We start from the raw sequence: 19,302 nt of genomic DNA, 5'->3' as shown, positions 1-19,302 counted from the left end.
GCACTTGAAAGAATGGCAAAGGACAGCAGTTGTGTCTCTCCAATGAGCTGCATATATTGTTTTTTTCTTGGCCATCTACTCATCCAACATCTTTAGCTTTTCAAAATCAGTTAACTAGATTTTAGCTTTTTGCTCCTTTGTAACTCTCCCACCTAAAAACTCCAATACCTGAAAAAAGTGCCATGGATCCAACTGCTCTTGTACATCATTGCTGAAGATGGGCCCACCCAGACCTGCACAGGAGGCCAGAGTCACACTTGTACCACACACCAAGTCCCTTTCTGAGAGTTTTGTACACTGGCCACTCTCCTGTTGTAATCCTTGCACAAACTGATCTTGGCAGCTCTTGTTTGATTTTCAGTTTTGGTATCCCCAGGACACAGCACAAATTTATCTCTTCCTGCAGGAGTTGTCATCTCCTTAGACTTTTTCTTTTCTTTTAAATTTAAAACAGATGGTGCCTGCACATGACCTAATCTTTAGTAATGGCAATGAATTTCTTTCCAGTTAAGAGTCTAATTTTTTCTTACAGCACAGCAATTTCACCTAGTAGATCTATTTTGTTTCACTGTCAAGCTAAAGCTATTCAGAGACTCAGACATGGTACACAGGTGTAGCAGAACTGCTCACTTTACCATTTAAGCAAGGGTACTTGCTGTACCATCTCAGCTTACACTCTGATTTAACATGAGACAAGGGATCCCTTAAATAACAATCTGTACTATTTCCACTAAAATAGTTGCATATAAGGCAACAGAGAGTAAAGAATTCACCCCTTCCAATATTAAGTATATAAAATCCACAATACTGATTGGACTTGCTACTTTGACAAAGTATTTAACCAAAAGTGAGAGAGAAAAGTGTGCTGGTATGAAACATTGCATTGAACTCTTCAGGGGTAACCGTAAATAAAAAACAATGAAGTTTTTAATCTTGTACTTCCCAGTACAGAACACCAGAGCCCTTCTTGCCTTGCCAGATGAGACGACCTCCTATGTCTGTTGTAAATTCAGCAAAGCGTATGGAATTCTGCCCTTTGCTGCCATCTCCCAAGCATCAGACCACAGCGATACAGTGCAGATTAAAGCGATGCCAAAACCAACCTTCCGTTCTTATCCTCCATTTGAAGGTGGTACTGAATGGAGTCAGTTAATACTTTTGCAGTTCCCTCTCCCCACTTCAGCTTGAGAGTCTGAGAACTGTATGCAGCACATTCCAGGCGAGGTGGATCTGGTGGGAGAGGCTTTGTTTTCAGCTTTATGGTGTGGCTGAAAGGACCTGCTCCAAGACTGTTTAGGGCTTGAATTCGTACTCTAATATTTGGAAAAAGAGAGAATAAATTAATTAGAAATTAGATTCTAAAAAAATACCTGGTCATTTCCATCATTCACAATAAAGAGAGAATATGCTTTGATAGACTGTAATGAATATGCAGAGCATCACTTTCCTTACCACATTTTAAGGAGTTGGATTGATTAAAAATATTCAGATAAATTCGTGTTACTGAAAAGATGCAAAAGCTCTATCAGCTGCTTCAAGAGTGATCCATCTCCCTGACCCTGCAGTCCTTCTACCAAAGTTTCTGATATCACATTGGAGAGATGAGGGAAGGTAAAAAACCCATCCCCAAAGAGGGGAAATCATATCTTAGAGTGTTACATCAGGTGAGGTCAAGGATGACTAACAGAAATTTTTATGGACTTTCTGGAACAGATCCTATTCATGTGAAAATAAAGTGATAATGCCCAGCCAGCTGTCATGCTGTTTCCACCATTAACACATCTCTGGGCAGCTGCAAACACAAGCCATTTTGGGTCTGCCTGGAAAGTGAGAGGGAGAAACCAAAAGAAGTCAAAGGACACACAGCTGGGGGGGTTGTAAAACTTGACATTCAGGGATAAGTTTTTTTTTTTTTTTTTAATACGCCATGGAAAACAATGCTGGCATTTGGTTTACAAATAAAAATTAAAAGACTTATACAACAGAAAACAGAGTCTCTACATATTTCACAGGTACCCATAGAGAACAAAGTGTGTCTAATTTCATTTTGCAGACTAACATTTGCTTGTCCAAAATAGTGTCTAGGTAACTGGTAAAAAGTAATCACAGTAATTAAATTCTGAAACAATCAACCACACAGCTGCAAAATGTGGAAACACAAATGTGTGTGCAGGCTCAAGAATAAATATTTCTCCTTCGCTACAGTAATATTTAACATTATGCTAATTTATTACATCCCAGAACTAAGGTTAATATATGTAATTTTTCATTTGCACAGAGTTGACAGTGTATTCTAAAAAAACCCCACTTCTGTGGGTAGAAGTACAGAAGTACTACAATAGAAGCTTCTCTTTTTTCAGCCTATTGACACAGAGAGCAACAGTTCTTCAGATTGCCAGCATCATTGTTAAATAATTATAAGACACACAGAAACATCATGGTCTTACGTAAAGCATTAAAAAAGTAATTAAGGATTCAGAAAACCGCACAGCCAGATGATATCCTAACTACACTGAAATCAGAGTGGGCTTAAATTCTGACCTCTGTGGGACCGATCAGACTGAAGAAGGTCTTTCCTTGGATTGATTTTAACTTGTCAAACACACTAGAGGCCATCTATCAAGCAACCAGTCCAAAAACCAGTTATCAATCTGAATACCTGATGTGAATTCAGTTAACCTCACACATTAGCCAGACAGATACAACACTACTACAATAAACAAACTAAAATAGATCATTCTTGAAAGAAAATAAAAGTAGCACAGTTCATCTATTTATGATGATCATCATTACAAAGCTTCATTTTGCTCCATGGCTATGCAGTACTAATGGTTGTCTCAGAGTAATAATGCAGGCAATAAAAAAGTACAAGGAAAACAAAAAAACAATGTATCTGCTCTTATGGAAGAAACAGTAGGCTGTCAAGTAGCTGTGCATGGCATACCTGTAGGTAGTATCTGGCTGTAAGCCATCTATAAAATAGGTCAGATCCTTCCCAACAGTAATTGGCTGCTTATCTCCAAAGTCTATGCTGTAGCCAAGGATTTCAGATCCGTGGTCACAAGGTTCTTCCCAGCTTATAGCAAGGCATGTGGAAGGAGAATAGTGTGGACTTTCAACTTCATCTTCACTTAGTCCACGAAGACAGGTCACAACTGCAGGTACAGAGGCTGGAGTCATACATGCCACTACTTCACTGAAAGGGCCTGCACCTGCAACATTCACTGCCTGTAAATCCAAAGTAGACCATGTTTTTATGGCAGGGTCAATTCCTGTTTCCTGATTTCACTAACAATAATTTTACATCTTTACCTGAACCCTACAATAGTATATAGTGGCAGGCAAAAGGCCTTTCACTTCACAGTTGAGCCCAGGCCCACAATAGGAGATCTGCATGCATCCTTCCACGCCACCCCACTCCAGTCGATACTCCGTGACATCTGCTCCATTACTTACTGGAACCTTTAAAATGGATATAAATAGTTAGAAGTTTAAATTAAAATAAAAAATTTAAATTAAAAAAAAAACAAACCCCAACAAATCAACCAAACTCACCACATCTATTTTTTTCAGAGGAATGTTACACTCCCATTTCTTTGCTGATTTTTAAATCAGTACAATACAAGTAAATCAGAATACAATACTGGCCTTGGATCACCTATACTTCAAAACTGCTATTTATTGTTGCAGAGACTACTCTTTACAAAGTAATTGTGATTTCAGTTGCTTAAATACAGATACCATTTAGCATATGGCATTTGGCTTTGGAGCCTCAACAGTCAATGGTAAGAGATGGTCCTCCTGAGAGGGTATGACAGTTTGCCCTGGCTGGGTCTCTAGTGCAGGGATCACAGTATGCAAAAGCACACTGGTGACAGTGTCTTTATCTTACAGATTAAAGGACTCCTCCTTTGGAGCACATCCTGGCTCTTGTGCATGGAAACTAGGTTGTGAGCACAGTGGGAAGCAGAAAACTGCACTCTGTCTTCTCCTAAGATAGAGTTGTGAAGCAAATGGGTGAGACATGTAAGTAACAAGACAGAGCTGGACTGAAATGCCTGCTCAAGTAGCCTGTTTTCCCTCACTACCTGCCCTAGGAATCCAAATTTAGCCTCCCAATTTTGGGAGTTGTATGGTTTTAATACCCCTTAGATATAACAATTTGAAGTACAGCTAAAATCATGTGTTCCAGTGCCAGACTAAGATATGAGACTACAGAAAGGTATTAGCAGTTGATGAAGTAATAAAGAAAAAGTCAACCAAAAAGCAAACCAATTTCTTAGATTGTGAAGAAAACAGAAGAAAAATGCTGACATGCTTTTGTAGTAAATATTCCAAGACAGCAATCACACCAGGGTGCAGATAATTGCTCCAAAGCATGTTTTTCCGTTACCCTTCTTTTGAAAGAGAAGCATTAGCTACTTTCAGCATTAGGCCACGTGAAGGTAAGTGACTGAAAACAAACAGCATTTCAAAGAATAACATTTGATGTTCTTGATTTGTGACTAAAAAGGACCCCCTTCCCTTCTCTTCTTTACAATGGGATGTGTTTGGTGAGAGGACTAATGCAGCTGTGGATGGCTCTGCCACAGTCAGGGAAGATGCAATACTTTCTCAATGTTACTGCTGTTGCTGCTGTAGATGTAATGGAGTTCACCTTAACAGAAGTAGGGGAATCCAAGCCAACAAGTGCAGGGATGACAAAAAATTGGGGAGGCATTTGATACGCTGATACGCTGAGGGGTATGGCTACCAGAGTAATTTCCACAAGCGGAATCTGATACAAACTTCAGGAAGTTCCACGAATACAGTGGCATACGCAAAGTCCTGGAGCTGGGAGAAAAGAGTACAGACTGAGGAGCAACCTTACCAAAAAAGAAGTTGTGTATTTGATGAAGATGAACTACATACTGGCTGTATTAGCAAATGAGAAGCAAGAAGGTTAAAAGGAGTAATGATGCTCCCCTACTCAGCACTTGTGAGGCTGCATCTCCAGTACCATGTCCTGTCTTGAGTTCCCCAAAAGGAGATGGACACTGATGTAAGGGACTAAGTCCAGTGAAGGGCCACAAAGGGGGAGTGCAACACACAACAAAAAAGTTGTGTGTTGCTTATTTGATAGCAAGATGATAAGGCTGAGGGGAGATCCTACTACTGCCTTTAAATTACTTATCGGGAGGGTACAGAGATGATGACAAGTTCTTCTTGAAGGTGGCACAGTGACAAGAAAAGAGTTGTGACTTGCATTAAAGGATATTTTGACTAGACATAAACAAAATCCTACAGCACAAGAGTTTACCCATATAGCTCTACCAGGCTGCAACATCTTCATCCTTGGAGATAAATAGAACTTCACTGGGCAAGGCCCTGAGAAACTTGACCTAAATATGAAGTTACCTCCAATTTGAACAGAAGGTTGAACTAAATGACATCTGGAGGTCTACTTGTACTTTAATTACTGTGTGATTCTATAAAGGAGACATTTAACATCATTCAAATTAATCCATACTGAATGCTGTAAGAGGTGTTTTTCAAAAAGCTCTGCCTTGTAGATATTTAAGGAGTGCTCTTCTGACATATGCAGTAGGAAGCATGAACACTACCTTCCAGGTAAAATAGTTTAATCTTTTTTTTCTGTACAGTTCTGTAACTCAGATATTTCACTCCATCTCAAGCTGAAAAGCTGCGTTTAAACAATATTCCCAGATAGAATCTTTCTTTTTACAAGCTTAATTTTTATCTATTGCATTTTTTTAATCAGGCATCTAAATAGTATGGGTTTATAGGAAGTCTGTGAGGCTTTTGCTACATTATTACTGATGTAATTATATAAAATTAAATCAGGTTATAAAACCAACAAATGCACAATCATCTATTGTATTATGTGGATACATTCTCTCTGAGGAAATATAACTACATTAAAGAAAAATTTTAAGAAGAGACTGCATCAATCAGAAATGCAGAGCAGCAGTTGTGGCAAAACTCTTAAACAAAAGAACACAATAAGATCTCAAGTACCTGCAGGCTACCAACTTACAGCTGCCATGTAATGGTATGATGAATGACTAAGGTTTTACCTATCAAGTGTTGGATAATAAGGTAATCCCATGCTTACAAATAGGATTACAATACAGTATTAAGCTTTTAAAGCTGAGCTCAAAAATGTAGAAGACAATCATGTTAGAATAGGTGTAACATGGCATTCTTACCTCCCACGACACCTGAGCACATGCAGCAGACCTGCATGCCACTTGAGGGGGCTTGCACTGATCTGGTGGTCCAGGTGCTGTAGTTATTTCACATTTTTCTGAGTAAGGTCCAAACTATTAAGAAGACAGTTGATACAACTACATTGTAAAAACAAAATTCCTACTTTTTAAATAACAGTTTACTATAGTAGAGAAATATAACAACAGCCTGAAACTTTGTAATATGTGTTTATAAAATATATTTCTGTGGACTGTGGATTCAGGATTTATTTCATTATGTGACTATTCTCCAGAAAAGCTGCAAGATTCTTCTTCACTACAGCAAATGCAATGTGAATAAATTTGGCACTTCAAACTCTTGGGCAAAACAGGGAAGTGCTATCCAAAGCCTTATTTTGAAGTTACATGATGGCTGCACTGGAATATTAAACAACTTGTAACTGCCTTTTTATATCTATCTAAAAGAAATAAAAGATTCAAAAACTGCTGAGCTATAGACCATTCTTGTGGGGGGAAGGATAAAAGTCAGGACAATGCTTTAAAGCTTTAAGCTGCAGACCTCTCCACAAACAGTGTCAACTCGTCCTGATAGTTTTTTATGAAGAGAACATTACCGATCAATGTAAGCAGCCCTGCCTCTCTGCCTTTAAATTGGGACTTTGGGTACATAATTATATAAAGCTTGTTCTATAGCAACTATTGATTTAAACACATTTAGTATTCCAAAGAGGGAGAATAGTCTTGTATCTGACAGAACATGTACTCAGAAGCTAAATTAAATATAAAAATTGAGAGAGTCAGGAAACACTATTGTGTTCTAGAATACCAACAGCTGTAAAAATGAAGGTCAATCAATTTACAAAGCTGTATATAGAAAATAATTTGTTACCTGATTTCACATGAGAACACTATAAAGTTATAACAGTGCTTTAATAAAGTACTTAGCATTTCCTAATAATTTCCCAGTGCTGTTATTCAGATAAGAGACAAAATTATCTATTTTCTCTTCCCTTCATCTAAAAATCCCCTTCATTGTAAACTGATGCGTAACTCTGTGTTCCCACACAACAATAAACTATGTGACTCAAATAACTCTACATTAGGAAATCTGATTTTAAAATTACTGTTAAATGCTTCTTTTGAAAGAAAAGATCCTTAATAGTGATTGCAGTCCCTGGAACTAATTTAATTTCAGACTGCCTACTTACCCCAGCCTTGTTAGCTGCTCGCAGTCTGAAGTTGTACATCCTCCCTGGAAGAAGGCTGCCGACTGTGCATTCAACATCAGAGCCTTGGTAAACCTCTCTGTGTTCATCAGTTTCTGTCTGAAACATTTCCAGACCATAACAGGTAATAGGTGAACCACCGTCTACCTGGGGTGGTCCTAAAAATAAGGAAAAAAGTAAAACTTATTTTATTTTAACACTTAACACATTTGGATCCCTTACAATCACTAACGGTTGTAGTATAATTACCCCAACGCAGCTGAATTTCTCTTGCTCTTGGTCTACCCTGTAGCCTTGGAGGCTGGCATGGACCAGGAACCACTGCTGGTGTCTGCACCAGTAAAGAATCAGATGCCTACAAAGGAAAGACAGATTAACAAAGTCATCTAGGCCAAAACAAGCACTATCAATTATGCCACAAGTAAAGGCAAATACTGACGCAGAAACAGGATCTTCCCTTTTCTGAAGAACATCTTCAAATACATGAAGATGCTTAAATGATCTGGTGTATTTTTCATAATAGCTAAATAAAACATGCTACAGTAATTACGCAGTATGCAAAATTAGCTTCTGCTTTTGTGTTTTGGCACACATGCAAGGGGTAGAATTGAAAACAATGATTAATTATCAGTACAAACCTAGTATAGATGCTTGACTTGTTCAATGTAAACTCATTCTCTTTTCCATAAACTGCAGTTTAATGAGCTCTAAACCCTTACTCTAAGGGTTGCATACTTTCTGTACAAGAACCTCTCAGAAAGCAAAAGTGGGCAGAAGATTCAATCAGAAGAGTTTTTAAAAAAATTGAGATGTCACTTTTCTCATTGCTTAGTAATACTTAATGTGCAACAAGCTTCCCCCTCTGATTTGAAGTTTGGGCAAAAATGCATAGCATAACAACATACAGCAGATGGCATTGGCTATTCTGAATGCGGACAGAAATGAGCAGAGATGATGAGGGGATATTAGTTGCAGTGTGATACAGAACAAAGTTGGTAAGTCTTTAAGTTTACAAAAGAAATGCATCTCAGAGCCCCTTTTCACAACTGCTTTCTGCCTATGTTCAAGAATGAGTGGATTGGAAGTTCTGCTGGTTTTCGATTCCTTTGAAATGTATTGTTGCACTGAACAACTGATGCTACTTAAAAAACAGAATGTTTCTCAGGAGGCATATGTCCATGACAAGCAATAGAGGAGTTAATTACATCTTTCTTTACTGTTCTTCTGTTGATTTCTGACAGCTTCAGAAAGTATCAGGACTTTCTGAAAGTTATTTTCTCTTTAATTCTTAATGTTTATTCAAGTAATGGAGTTGGGCTGTGGGGAAGTAGGCTGGCAGAGTAGAAGTCTCCAAAGACATATGCACTCGCGGTTTGGTGATGGCCTTCCTCTGCCCCCTGAGCTACGGCGAGCCAGCACTGAAGGAGACCAGATTTATTCTTATGACAAGGTGGCTGTGGTCAAGGTTATCTTTGCAGGAGACTTCTAGGTGGAGGAAGAACACATACATTTCATATAGTAAGAGGGGAGGGCTGGATAGAAATGGCCAACACTAAGAATGCAAGGCTTTAAGATTTTCAGGAGACTAGCTGGACAGTGAAGCCCTGCTGGAAGTCTGTAGAGAGCCAGGGCTGGCTTCTTACACTTGGTGCTGAGAAGGGAGAGGAATACAGCACAACATTTTGGCACTGGCAGCTAAACTTTACCACAGAAGTGACAGTGCAAGTGTGTGTGCATGTAATGTGCATAGTATGGCACAGCAAATTGTTTGGGAATATTGAAAACTAGGTCAATGTAAATATTTTAATTGTGCTTAAGAGAGCATGGGAAGAGACTACAGAGCACAACCCTGTAAAGCCTAAGTGGAGACTTCCTCCCTTGCTTGCTGGGCTGACTTGGCTACTCAGACTAGGTGCTCCACTGACCACAGGGAAAACATTAAATTCACAGAATCACAGAATCTCCTGAGTTGGATGGGATACACAAGGATCACTGAAGGCCAACTCTTGGCCCTGCACAGGACAACCCCAAGAACCACACCATGTGAGAGAGCTTTGTCCAAATGCTTCCTGAACTCTCTCATGATTGGTGCTGTGACCACTTCCCTGGGTAGCCTGTTCCAGTGCCCTGCTTACACTGCTGCATTGGGTTAGGCCTTAATAAATGACATTCTATTAATGTATCACAGAGGAAAAGACATAGTATGTTTCTGTAAATAAGAAAAATCATGTTAAACCAAATACAGTATCAGAAAAGAATATTCATATTTATTTCTTTAAGAAATGAGCAGAAATTTGAAATATTGGGCATCAATACTGGAACTTCTTTGAGGTTCTAATTATGGCTATTTTGTTAGACACTTCTGCATAATATTTGCTTAAATCTATCTACTGGACCAGATTTTCTTAAAGAGAGAGAAATTTTATTTAATGAAAACATTAGCTCCTATTACCGTGCTTTGTCCTCCTTCTCCAACGCAATATACACGTAACCGATAGCAAGAGCCAGGATTTAGCCGGTCACACACATGTTCCCTAGCAGCTCCGCTGTATATTGTGTCCCATTTGTTTCCTGAAAGTTAGAAATAAGTGTGCAATGAACCAAGGGGTAATTTGCCACACTTCAGTACCAGCCACAGCAGGTATCTGAACTTCACTAAATAAGTGTGTGCCTGATGTTTATAGGAAAAGAAATTAAGACTTGCTTTGAGTTTCCTGGAAGATCCAATAATTTCATAAAGATAGTTTCCTAGGTAAATCTGTTGAAGTGAAATAGCTTCCTTTGGTATTCACCTTAACTAGAAGAGAATTTATTTTTAATGAAGTAGTTATTACTGGGCCAGCAAACACATTCAACATCATAACCGAATAAATGGGAAAGATACAAAAGCAGTATTTTCCATGGAAAAGAAACTTCTAATTACAACATCATTTTGCAGGCTGTAGCTACAGTTTACAAATGATAAAGTTTGTTCCTGTATTTCTTAATGGCCCAGCAGCATCTGAAATACTGATTTAATTTGCTATTCTTAAATCAGAGACTCTTTCGCACTCTCTCTCTTAAGAGATTAAGCAGGGAACCTGGGGCTTTTAATTAAGTCTCCAACAACTCAATACATCAGAGAATTTAGAAGACTGGGAACAAAAGGTAATACACTACATTTAGCTCACTAAATCTGCACAAAAGGCTTGGATGCATCATTCCAAAAATGACTTAGTGTGGACACGTGATGGAGTAAGGAAAGGATAGACTAAGTATTAAAAGCACCACAGGTGAAAGCCCTGAGAGGGCTCCCACCACATCTGAGGACAGTGCTTTGTCTCAATCTGACACAGCACTGGAGAAGTATAAACTTTCATTCTCAATGTAACTGTTCCTGAACTTAAAAAGGTTACATACAAGGTCTAGATTTTTAAATATGCAAGATGGCTTTATGTCCAGTTTAGAAATACTGTTAATTTCCTTTCTGTATGGAAGAACAGAACAGCAAATAGCAAAAATAGTTATCCCAGCTGCCTCATTGTTCTCCTTTAATAGTGACAAATAGAGCACTAGTTTTTCTTTCATCTGTCATACAGACAAAGCTACATGTCCCTGTCTTCTTGCCCTAAAATGTCTAAAATTTCTCATTTTATTTCCAAAACAGAATACACTTAATTAATAAGTTAAACAAGAAGCATCTCTTTTGACACAGAATTTTGTGGCATCTTCTTTCTAAACCAGAGAAAATGAACTTTTACACAAGCATCAATGTGCCTCTATTTTTTTTGATGGCAGTCCCTGGCAATACCTTTTCCTGTTATAATACACATTTTGTTCTTCTCACAGGCGCACACAGACAGGAAAAAAACCCCACACCTGAATGCCAACATATGCTCCTAATACTTACCATTTAAGCCTTCAGACATTTCCACAATGTATGTATTTATTGCTGCTCCTCCACTGTCTTTTGGTGGATCTATAAAAACCAGCAATATTCACACTAAGCAAGATAAATTAAATGGTTTTGTAGATTTTGGGAAGGATTTAAAAAAGGCAAAAATCAACAGCCAACTGGAGACGGGTGCTTATTTACACAGACAGCATCCTAGGCTCAGGGCAGTGGCAAATCACTCGGAAGTCTCTACTATGTGAAGCTGCCAGCTCACAACTCTACTGTTTACTCTGCAGATGAAGAGTGACAAGTGAATCGCACCTGGGAGATGCCACAGCAAACATTTCAGTCTCAAGTGCTGCGAAGGCAGCCTGATTATGGATTCAGGGACTCAGACCCTAATGGTCCTGTAATTTGGACTGCAGACAGGAAAAGATTATCATACTGATTTGTACATAAGAATATTTCAAAATTATTTAAGGACAGAATTTCAAAACCCTAAATATTTTGGGAGCAGAAGTCAGGAGTTCTACACTGAAAACTTATCTCTTAATGTTCTCCTACATCACTAGAAATTGAGTGCACTATCCTCCCTGGTACAATATTCATGTACAAGATGTGAACCTACAGACCTTTCTTTGACATATAATCCTAATACTGTTTTTCAAAGACGCCTTAGAGAACAGCAAAACTAAAATAATGTGGAAAAACAACATTTTGAACAAATATAAAGACAGCATTATACTTCAACACAGAAGGGTACTCCTGACAAAACAGCACATTATGTACATGCTGGATGAAATGATGTTGGCTCCTAGGCAAGGGTTACATTTCAGATCACACCTGCTAAATAAATATATGGCACATAGCACTTGTTTGGTTGGAAGGTATTGAATTACTCCAAATGAAAGATAAAGTTATCACGTTAATTATCACATAAAAAGAGTATTATTGTTCAACATAATGACTATTAAAGGGTTTATATTTAAATAGACATTTTAGGTAGCTTTTGATTTACAAATCAGGTATTTGTAATAACTTCATACATTATATCATCCATAAAAGATAAAAGTATCAGATTCTGATGTAGAAAAGCAGTCTGGAAAGATGCAAGACTGGATCTCCTGAGTACTACTTATACTCTACAAGTAACTTTCTTATTATTATATTAAAGAATTAAACACACTTTTACATGAAAATAGGTAAGAAGTGACAATAAATAAACTTTTAAACTGATTTTCTGCTAAAGTACTGCGTCACACAGTACTGTTTAACCTTCTCCTATTTTACAGTGTGAGGCTAAAAACCCCCAAGCCTAAGGAAAAGTTTCTTAAGATCCTTAGCAAATAAAGCATTTATCCATCAAAACCAAACACTTTGAAAAGATGGGCTGAACTTTGATCTTCTCTTTCAACAAAAACCCAGAATGTCATCCACTTTTTGTGCTGGAGAAACAGAACTTCTTAATGCACCAATTAACACTTTTTTTTTGGTAATTATTGCAGTCCCCTGCAATAACAGTCCCTATTACAATTAGTATATAATTTTTCCCACATAATTACTTATAATGCCTTACAATTTTGAATCAGTATTTTTCTTAATTCCATGAAAATGGAAGGTAATGGCTCAGTTGACTGAAGTGTTACTGAAGTAAAACTTCACCTTCTATATACAAATATATATAAAATATTTTATATATATATATAAAATACAGAAGACATACTGTAAACAGAGTTGGACAACATTCTTACCCCAGATTATTTTAAAACTCTGTGCATGAATTTTTCCTTTCACCGTGGGTTTTGAAGGTACTCCAGGTTTGTCTGGACAAGTAACGTATTCCACTGTTTCACTTGGACTGCTTTTCCCTTCTGAGTTATAGGCAATGACCTGCAAATATATATAAAATACTATAAACACACTGGTATCCTATTCACTGTTTATTGTAAGGACAATTTAATTTAGATGTGTATTTAGACAGATAGATACATAATAAATTATCACAAGAAGTTATTTAGTCCCATTGTGTCATGGTTTGAGATTGGCCCCTCCTCGAGAAGAGGGGGACTCAGAGGTGATTGGGTGCCAGGGCAGTGTTCCCTGAAGAGAAGTTAGACAATAGTTAGACAATTACTACACTGAAAATAAAAACGCATGCAAATTCCTAAGAAAAAAACCCAAACCTTAAAAAATCCCTCTCAAAGTAGTATAGTACCTTCTTTTACAGAAATACATTCAGAGATAAAAAAAGGGTTTATATGGGTAAGTTGTACTAACAACAGCAAGTGGGATATAAACTCTTCAGTCCCAAGGAAAATGATGGCAAAGGTTGTCGTGAAAGTTATTACAGGCATGTGAAGGACAAGAAAGTAATTAGATTTATCAAGGATAAATCACATTTGACCAACTTGAGTGCCTTTCACAATGAAATGATTTGCTCAGCAGATGGGGGAGAGCTGTGGACATAATCTACCCTAATTTTAGTTTGATATGATCTCCCAAAGCATCTATGTAGACAAGCTGGTAAAATACAGACAGAACAGATGGACCACAAGATGTAGAAAACCTGACAGAATGCCTGGCTCAAAGGGTGCTGGTTAATGGTTTGAAGGCAAATTAGCAGCTGCTTAAGAGAGGATTTCCTCAGCAGCTGATCCAATGTCAGATTCTATTCAATATCTTTAGAAGTGCTCTGGATGACAGAAGTGAGTGATGCTCCTAGGTTTGCATATGGCACCAAACTAGGAGAAGACAGAGATTGGAGGGAAGAGCCACTATGCAGACTTTGAAGGCTGAAAGACTGCACCCACAAGAACTGTATGAGCTTTGAACAAAAATAATTATGCACCTGGGATGGAATAACCCAGCACCAGTACAGTCTGTGGTCTGACTGGTTAGCCACCTTTTCTTTTTTTCAGCTCTGCTGAGAAGGACTTTGGGTGGGAGCAAGCCAAATGAATCAGCAAGGTATCTTTGCAGTAGCAAACCCAAATTGTTTCAGGGGCTGCATCAGCAAGAATTTAGGCAGAAGAGCAAGGGATGTGATTATGCTTCTTTACTCAGCACTTCTCAAGCCATGCTTGTGTCTGGTTTTGGTCCTTTCAGTTCAAGAGACACTGGGAAACTGGAGAGTTTAGAAGAGAGCCAGCATGATGATTAGAGGATTGAAGAATCTGACACAGGAAAAAAAGTAGTTTTATTCTACCTAAGAAAAAAGAAATTTAATTGGGAAGGATCTAATCACAGTTTTTCAATAGCGAAAGGATAGTTACAGAAGAGATGAAGATATTGCCTTAAAAAGATCTGTGATGACAGGACAAGAGTCAGTAGACACAAAATGGGTTAGGGAAAATTCTAGCTGGATTTAAGAAAAGAAAGTAATCACCATTAGAACAGACTGCCCAGGGAAATGGGCCAATCTCCATTGCCAGAAATACTGAAATCTCAGCTCAACAGGGCTGAGACAGGCTTGAATTGCCTAACCTAAGGCCCTGCTTTCTCCAAAAATTTGACCCGGATGATTGCCAAAACTCCTTTCCAACCTAGACTTTTCTGTGATTCCAGGAAATGAAATTCCTGCTATTCTTAACTTTTTAGTTTAGTTTAGCAAAAAGCTAAGCAACCTAAAAAAAAAAAGAAAGGTTTTTTTGGCTTTTATACTTGTTTTAAAAATGAGCAGAATCAAAATAGGAGCAGTGATGTTAGTACAGACTGAGAAAAGGAAATGTGAGCTAGCATGTCTCTCAGACAGTAAGTCTCCTGATACAGTTTACAAGATTAATAATCATCTGCTTGTCTTTGTGCCCTTACAAATGAAGTTAAACAGGCAGTTAGCATTTACCTATTAAAATAAGGTTTCCAATGGTTATAAAGCTTCTTTCAAGAGCCTTAAGGAATATTACTACTAATTAAGTCTTTCCCTGTATAATAAAACTTAAAGACCTGATTAACACAACATTTGTTTCTCCTTTATGCCCTGTGAATGAGCGAACAGAGACTTCTGTTTACTGTTTTGCTAATAACAATAGGGAATAAACATTGATTTTTTAATTTTAATGAGAAACTTAGAACATATAAGTAACTATATATTTACTAGTAATTAGTATGCTTAACGTGAAAGATTACTTTCAAAGGAAGACTGTGATCAAGTCCTGCAAAAGCTAGTTTCAAGGTAATTAACTATTCATGTGTGGCCATAATAGTGCTAGGAACATACTGTGTATTTTAAATTATTTAAATATTAAGTTGTGTAAAAACTCCAACAATATCATGTTCAAAAGTGCAAAATATCATCTGAAAAGGAGTGCTTGCGTGCTTTAGTGTTAACTCAAACCAAACCAACCAACCCTTAAACTGTTACCCTTCATATTGCAAAGAGAAACTATTCTTTAACAGTTCCCAATTCTTCCTTAAGAAATAGTATTTTAGGTGTATGTATGACAATAGCTACCAACATTTTTCCCTCCTAGGCAGAGATGAGATTATTCTGACTGTGCCTCAAGTTGCCTCAGGGGAAGTTTAAACTGAAGGTCAGGAAAAATTCCTTCACGGGAAGGGTGGTCAAGCACTGGCACAGGCTGCCCAGGGAAGTGATTGAGTCACCATCCCTGGAGGTATTTCAAAGATATGTAGATTTGGTGCTTAGGGACATGGTTTTGTGTTGGGTTAACAGCTGGACTTGATGATCTTAAAAGGTCTTTTCCAACCTAAATGATTCTGTGATTCATACTGTGGGACATGTCTTTAGCCTTGTTCCAAGAGCATCTGTTCAAGAGTGACAAAGAACATAGAACAGCCCAGGTTGGAAGGAAGCTGAAAGATTATCTGGTCCAACCCTTTAGGGAAAAGTGAGTCTAGATCAGATTATCTAGCACCCTGTCCAGTCATATCTTGAAAGCATCCAGTGATGGGGACTCCACCACATTCCTGGGGAGGTTGTTCCAGTGATTACTTGATCTTGCTGTGAAAAATTTCTTTCTTATAAAGATGAAACCTCTCCCGATGCAACTTGCAACTATTGCCCCTTGTCCGATCCAGGTGGCTCCTTGTGAAGGGAGAACCTCCCTCCTCTTTGCAGCCAACCCTTAAGTACTGGCAAACTGTGATGAGGCCCCTCTGAGTCTTCTCCAGGCAGAAAATATCTAATTTCTTCAGACTTTCATTAAAGGGCAGGTTCTCCAGCCCTATGATAATTTTTGTGTCCTTTGGACCATCTCCAGTCTGTCGGTCTTTTGTGGATTGTGGGGATCAGAACTGGACATAGTTCTCCAGGTGTGATCTGACAAGTGCTGAATACAGTGGGATGATTTTAGCTCTTATCTCTGCTAGTGATGCCCCTGCAAAGTCAGATCAGGATCCAGTTTGCCTAAAGGTCCCTTTCAGCAAGGCTGCTCCTAGCCTATACTGGGCTCATTGGTTATTCTGACCCAAGTGCAGAACTTTGCACTTGTCTCTGTTTAACTTCATACTGTTTTTCTACCTCACTCTTATAGCCTGCCCAGGTCTCTCTGTAAGATGGCTTTTCCTTCTGATGTGTTCATCTGACCACTGAGTTTAGTATCACCAGCAAACTTGGTGAGGATGCTTTCAATCCCATTGTCAAGATCAGTTGTGAAAATGAACAGCGTGGGGCCTCATATTGATTCCTAGGAGCTCACACTTCAGACAGGCTGCCAGCCTGAGTAAAAACCACTGATCACCACCCTCTGAGTGGGGCCAGTTTTCTACTCATCTCACGGACTACCTATCCAGTTTGTATCTTGCCACTTTGTCCAGGGAGAAGGCTGTGGGAATCTGTTGAATGCTTTGTTGAAGTTTATGTAAAGAAAACCCACTGATCTCTTTGGGACAACTGAAAGTGTTGCTTTGATGTAGGATGTGATCAGGCTAGTCAGGCACGATTTACTTTTGGTGTAGTTATTTCCCAATCACCTGCTTCATTTGGCTTGTAATAGTCTGTAGGAGGATTCTTCCATTACTTTTCCAGGGACTGAAGTAAGACTAATGGGCTTGTAGTTCCCTGGGTCCTCTTTTGGGCCCTTCTTGTAGATGCCCTCTTCCCATTTGCCCTCTTCCAGTCACCAGGGACATCTCCTGATCAAATAGTGATCTTGCAGCAATGTCAGCCACTTCTTTTAACATCCAGGAGAGGACTGAGCCCTTCCAAGAGACCAAAGCCCAGCCTTGTCACAGCTACCTTGTTCTGTGATCTGGGATCCAGTTATGATGGTAAAAAGGCAAAGGCAAAGAAGGTATTGAGAACCTCTGCCTTATCTGCATTACTAGTAACTTGCTTCCCAGTATTGTTTAGCAATGGGCCTTTGTATGCCTTCTCTGTGCTTCTGCTTACTGCTCACATATCTGAAGAACCCTTTTTTGTTGTTCTTGACACCTCAGGCCAATTTCAGTTCTAACTGATCCTCAGCCTTCCCGACTGCAACTCTGCATTTCCTAAAAAGGTTCTTGTAGTCTTTGATGGCTATTTGGTCACCTTCCCATGGCCAGATGCTTCTTTTTAGCTTTTAACCACACCCAAGGCCAGACTAACCTAAGCTAACAAGTTCAGCCCTCAGGACTTGTTAGAATGGGCTCAGCGCCATGGTAATATCAATGATTTGCTAACAATTTTTTTTGATGATCCCAACTGTGTTTAGACATGTTTAGAGTCTATCAAAGAACCTCATAGCTACACTAAGTAATACTGCCCATGTATAGGAAATACAAAGGCCAAATAAAACCCTGAACTGGTTAAGAACATGGACTTATGACCTGGAATTTCAAGGTATCTGCAATTGTGCCCTTACAGAGGTTCTCGTTCCTTGTGCAGAGACAATTAATGAAGCAGGTGTTCAGATGATAGTTTTAAGAGACTTAAATTGTAAGAAACTGGCATCAAATTCAGTTTTCCTTAGAAAAGGCCCTCTCCAGTTCTGAGTCAATCTCAAGCTACTCTGGTACAAAAAAACCCACTAAAACATATGAAAAAATCTTACCCTAAATTTATATTTTGTACTGCGCCTCAAATTCTTCACTGTGTAGGTAAGATCGTCACCATCATATTTTGGCTTGAAACCATATCCCTGCAGAATTAAATAGGATCATTTGAAACATCTTTGCAGGCCAGAGGATGTAACATACTTCATACAAATAATTACTGTTTCAAACTGTAATTGTTATGCTTTCTGACAAAGTAATGAGTGCACCTTCATTGTGTAAACACAAATTTTTTTTTTGAGAGGAGTGAATTCATTATCCATTTTCCAATCAGAAGAGAAGAACAGTAAGAGAAACATACACAGGATCACCACAAATTATATCTAACACTTTCAAAGGGTAGAACAGTATTAATTTTAAAACAAAGATAGTTAGGCTGAAATGACATCTACAGGGACCACACTTCATGATGCAATTACTTTGATCCAGCTCTTATAAGGCTTAACTTTCACACACAAATTCACAAAGCTAGAGGTAATTTAAATGTCTTTGGAGGAATTGGCCTCCAAAGAAGAAAGCTATGTGGTTTGGTCACAACAATAGCAAGTCATTAGCTTAATTTCAGAAAATACAGTTCCTTGCAGAATATTCTATCAAAAGTAATAATTATTACACTTGGTACAATAAAGTATCAAACACGCATATTTTAGTCTCTTTTCTTATTGAGAATAAGTATTCTAAACTTACTGAGTTCTCATCCTCCATCTCTAATATATATGAGATTCCTTCATCTGATGGTGTTCCTGAGGGTTTTGTCCACTGAAGGGATAACCAAGTAACTCCAGCATTAATCAGCACAGGACTTGCTGGTGTGGTTGGGGCAGTGCCTGAGGTATGATACAGGACTTCTTCACTAAAATCACTGTTTAAAACAGACAGTATGTAAACTAACTAAAAACAATAATTATTTCTAGAAAAACAAAATTCTTACTAAATTCTTACAGTTATGACAGTTTCTTGTACATAAGCACAATGGGAAATTGCAAGCTGGTACATGCAG

At 38.4% G+C, this 19,302-nt stretch overlaps 1 protein-coding gene across 9 annotated transcripts in view; it reads right to left on the bottom strand.

The window, feature by feature from the left end:
- Nucleotides 1-19,302, bottom strand: part of FNDC3A (fibronectin type III domain containing 3A) — a 118,581-nt gene that overhangs the window by 5,574 nt on the left and 93,705 nt on the right. For all 9 annotated transcript variants that reach the window (XM_027674362.1, XM_027674364.1, XM_027674363.1 and 6 more), the window contains 11 exons: nucleotides 18,990-19,164; nucleotides 18,302-18,388; nucleotides 13,061-13,199; nucleotides 11,325-11,393; nucleotides 9,888-10,006; nucleotides 7,685-7,790; nucleotides 7,418-7,593; nucleotides 6,210-6,323; nucleotides 3,313-3,462; nucleotides 2,945-3,228; nucleotides 1,104-1,313 (listed from right to left, as the gene is read on the bottom strand). In XM_027674362.1, coding sequence (XP_027530163.1) covers nucleotides 1,104-1,313; nucleotides 2,945-3,228; nucleotides 3,313-3,462; nucleotides 6,210-6,323; nucleotides 7,418-7,593; nucleotides 7,685-7,790; nucleotides 9,888-10,006; nucleotides 11,325-11,393; nucleotides 13,061-13,199; nucleotides 18,302-18,388; nucleotides 18,990-19,164 — 1,629 coding nt within the window. The remainder of the gene's footprint in view (nucleotides 1-1,103; nucleotides 1,314-2,944; nucleotides 3,229-3,312; nucleotides 3,463-6,209; nucleotides 6,324-7,417; nucleotides 7,594-7,684; nucleotides 7,791-9,887; nucleotides 10,007-11,324; nucleotides 11,394-13,060; nucleotides 13,200-18,301; nucleotides 18,389-18,989; nucleotides 19,165-19,302) is intronic.

Source organism: Neopelma chrysocephalum, unplaced genomic scaffold, assembly GCF_003984885.1.
Source record: "Neopelma chrysocephalum unplaced genomic scaffold, ASM398488v2 Primary Assembly neopelma1_25, whole genome shotgun sequence".
In the NCBI taxonomy this organism is placed as follows: Eukaryota; Metazoa; Chordata; class Aves; order Passeriformes; family Pipridae; genus Neopelma; species Neopelma chrysocephalum.
This window is presented reverse-complemented; position numbering and strand designations above follow the sequence as displayed.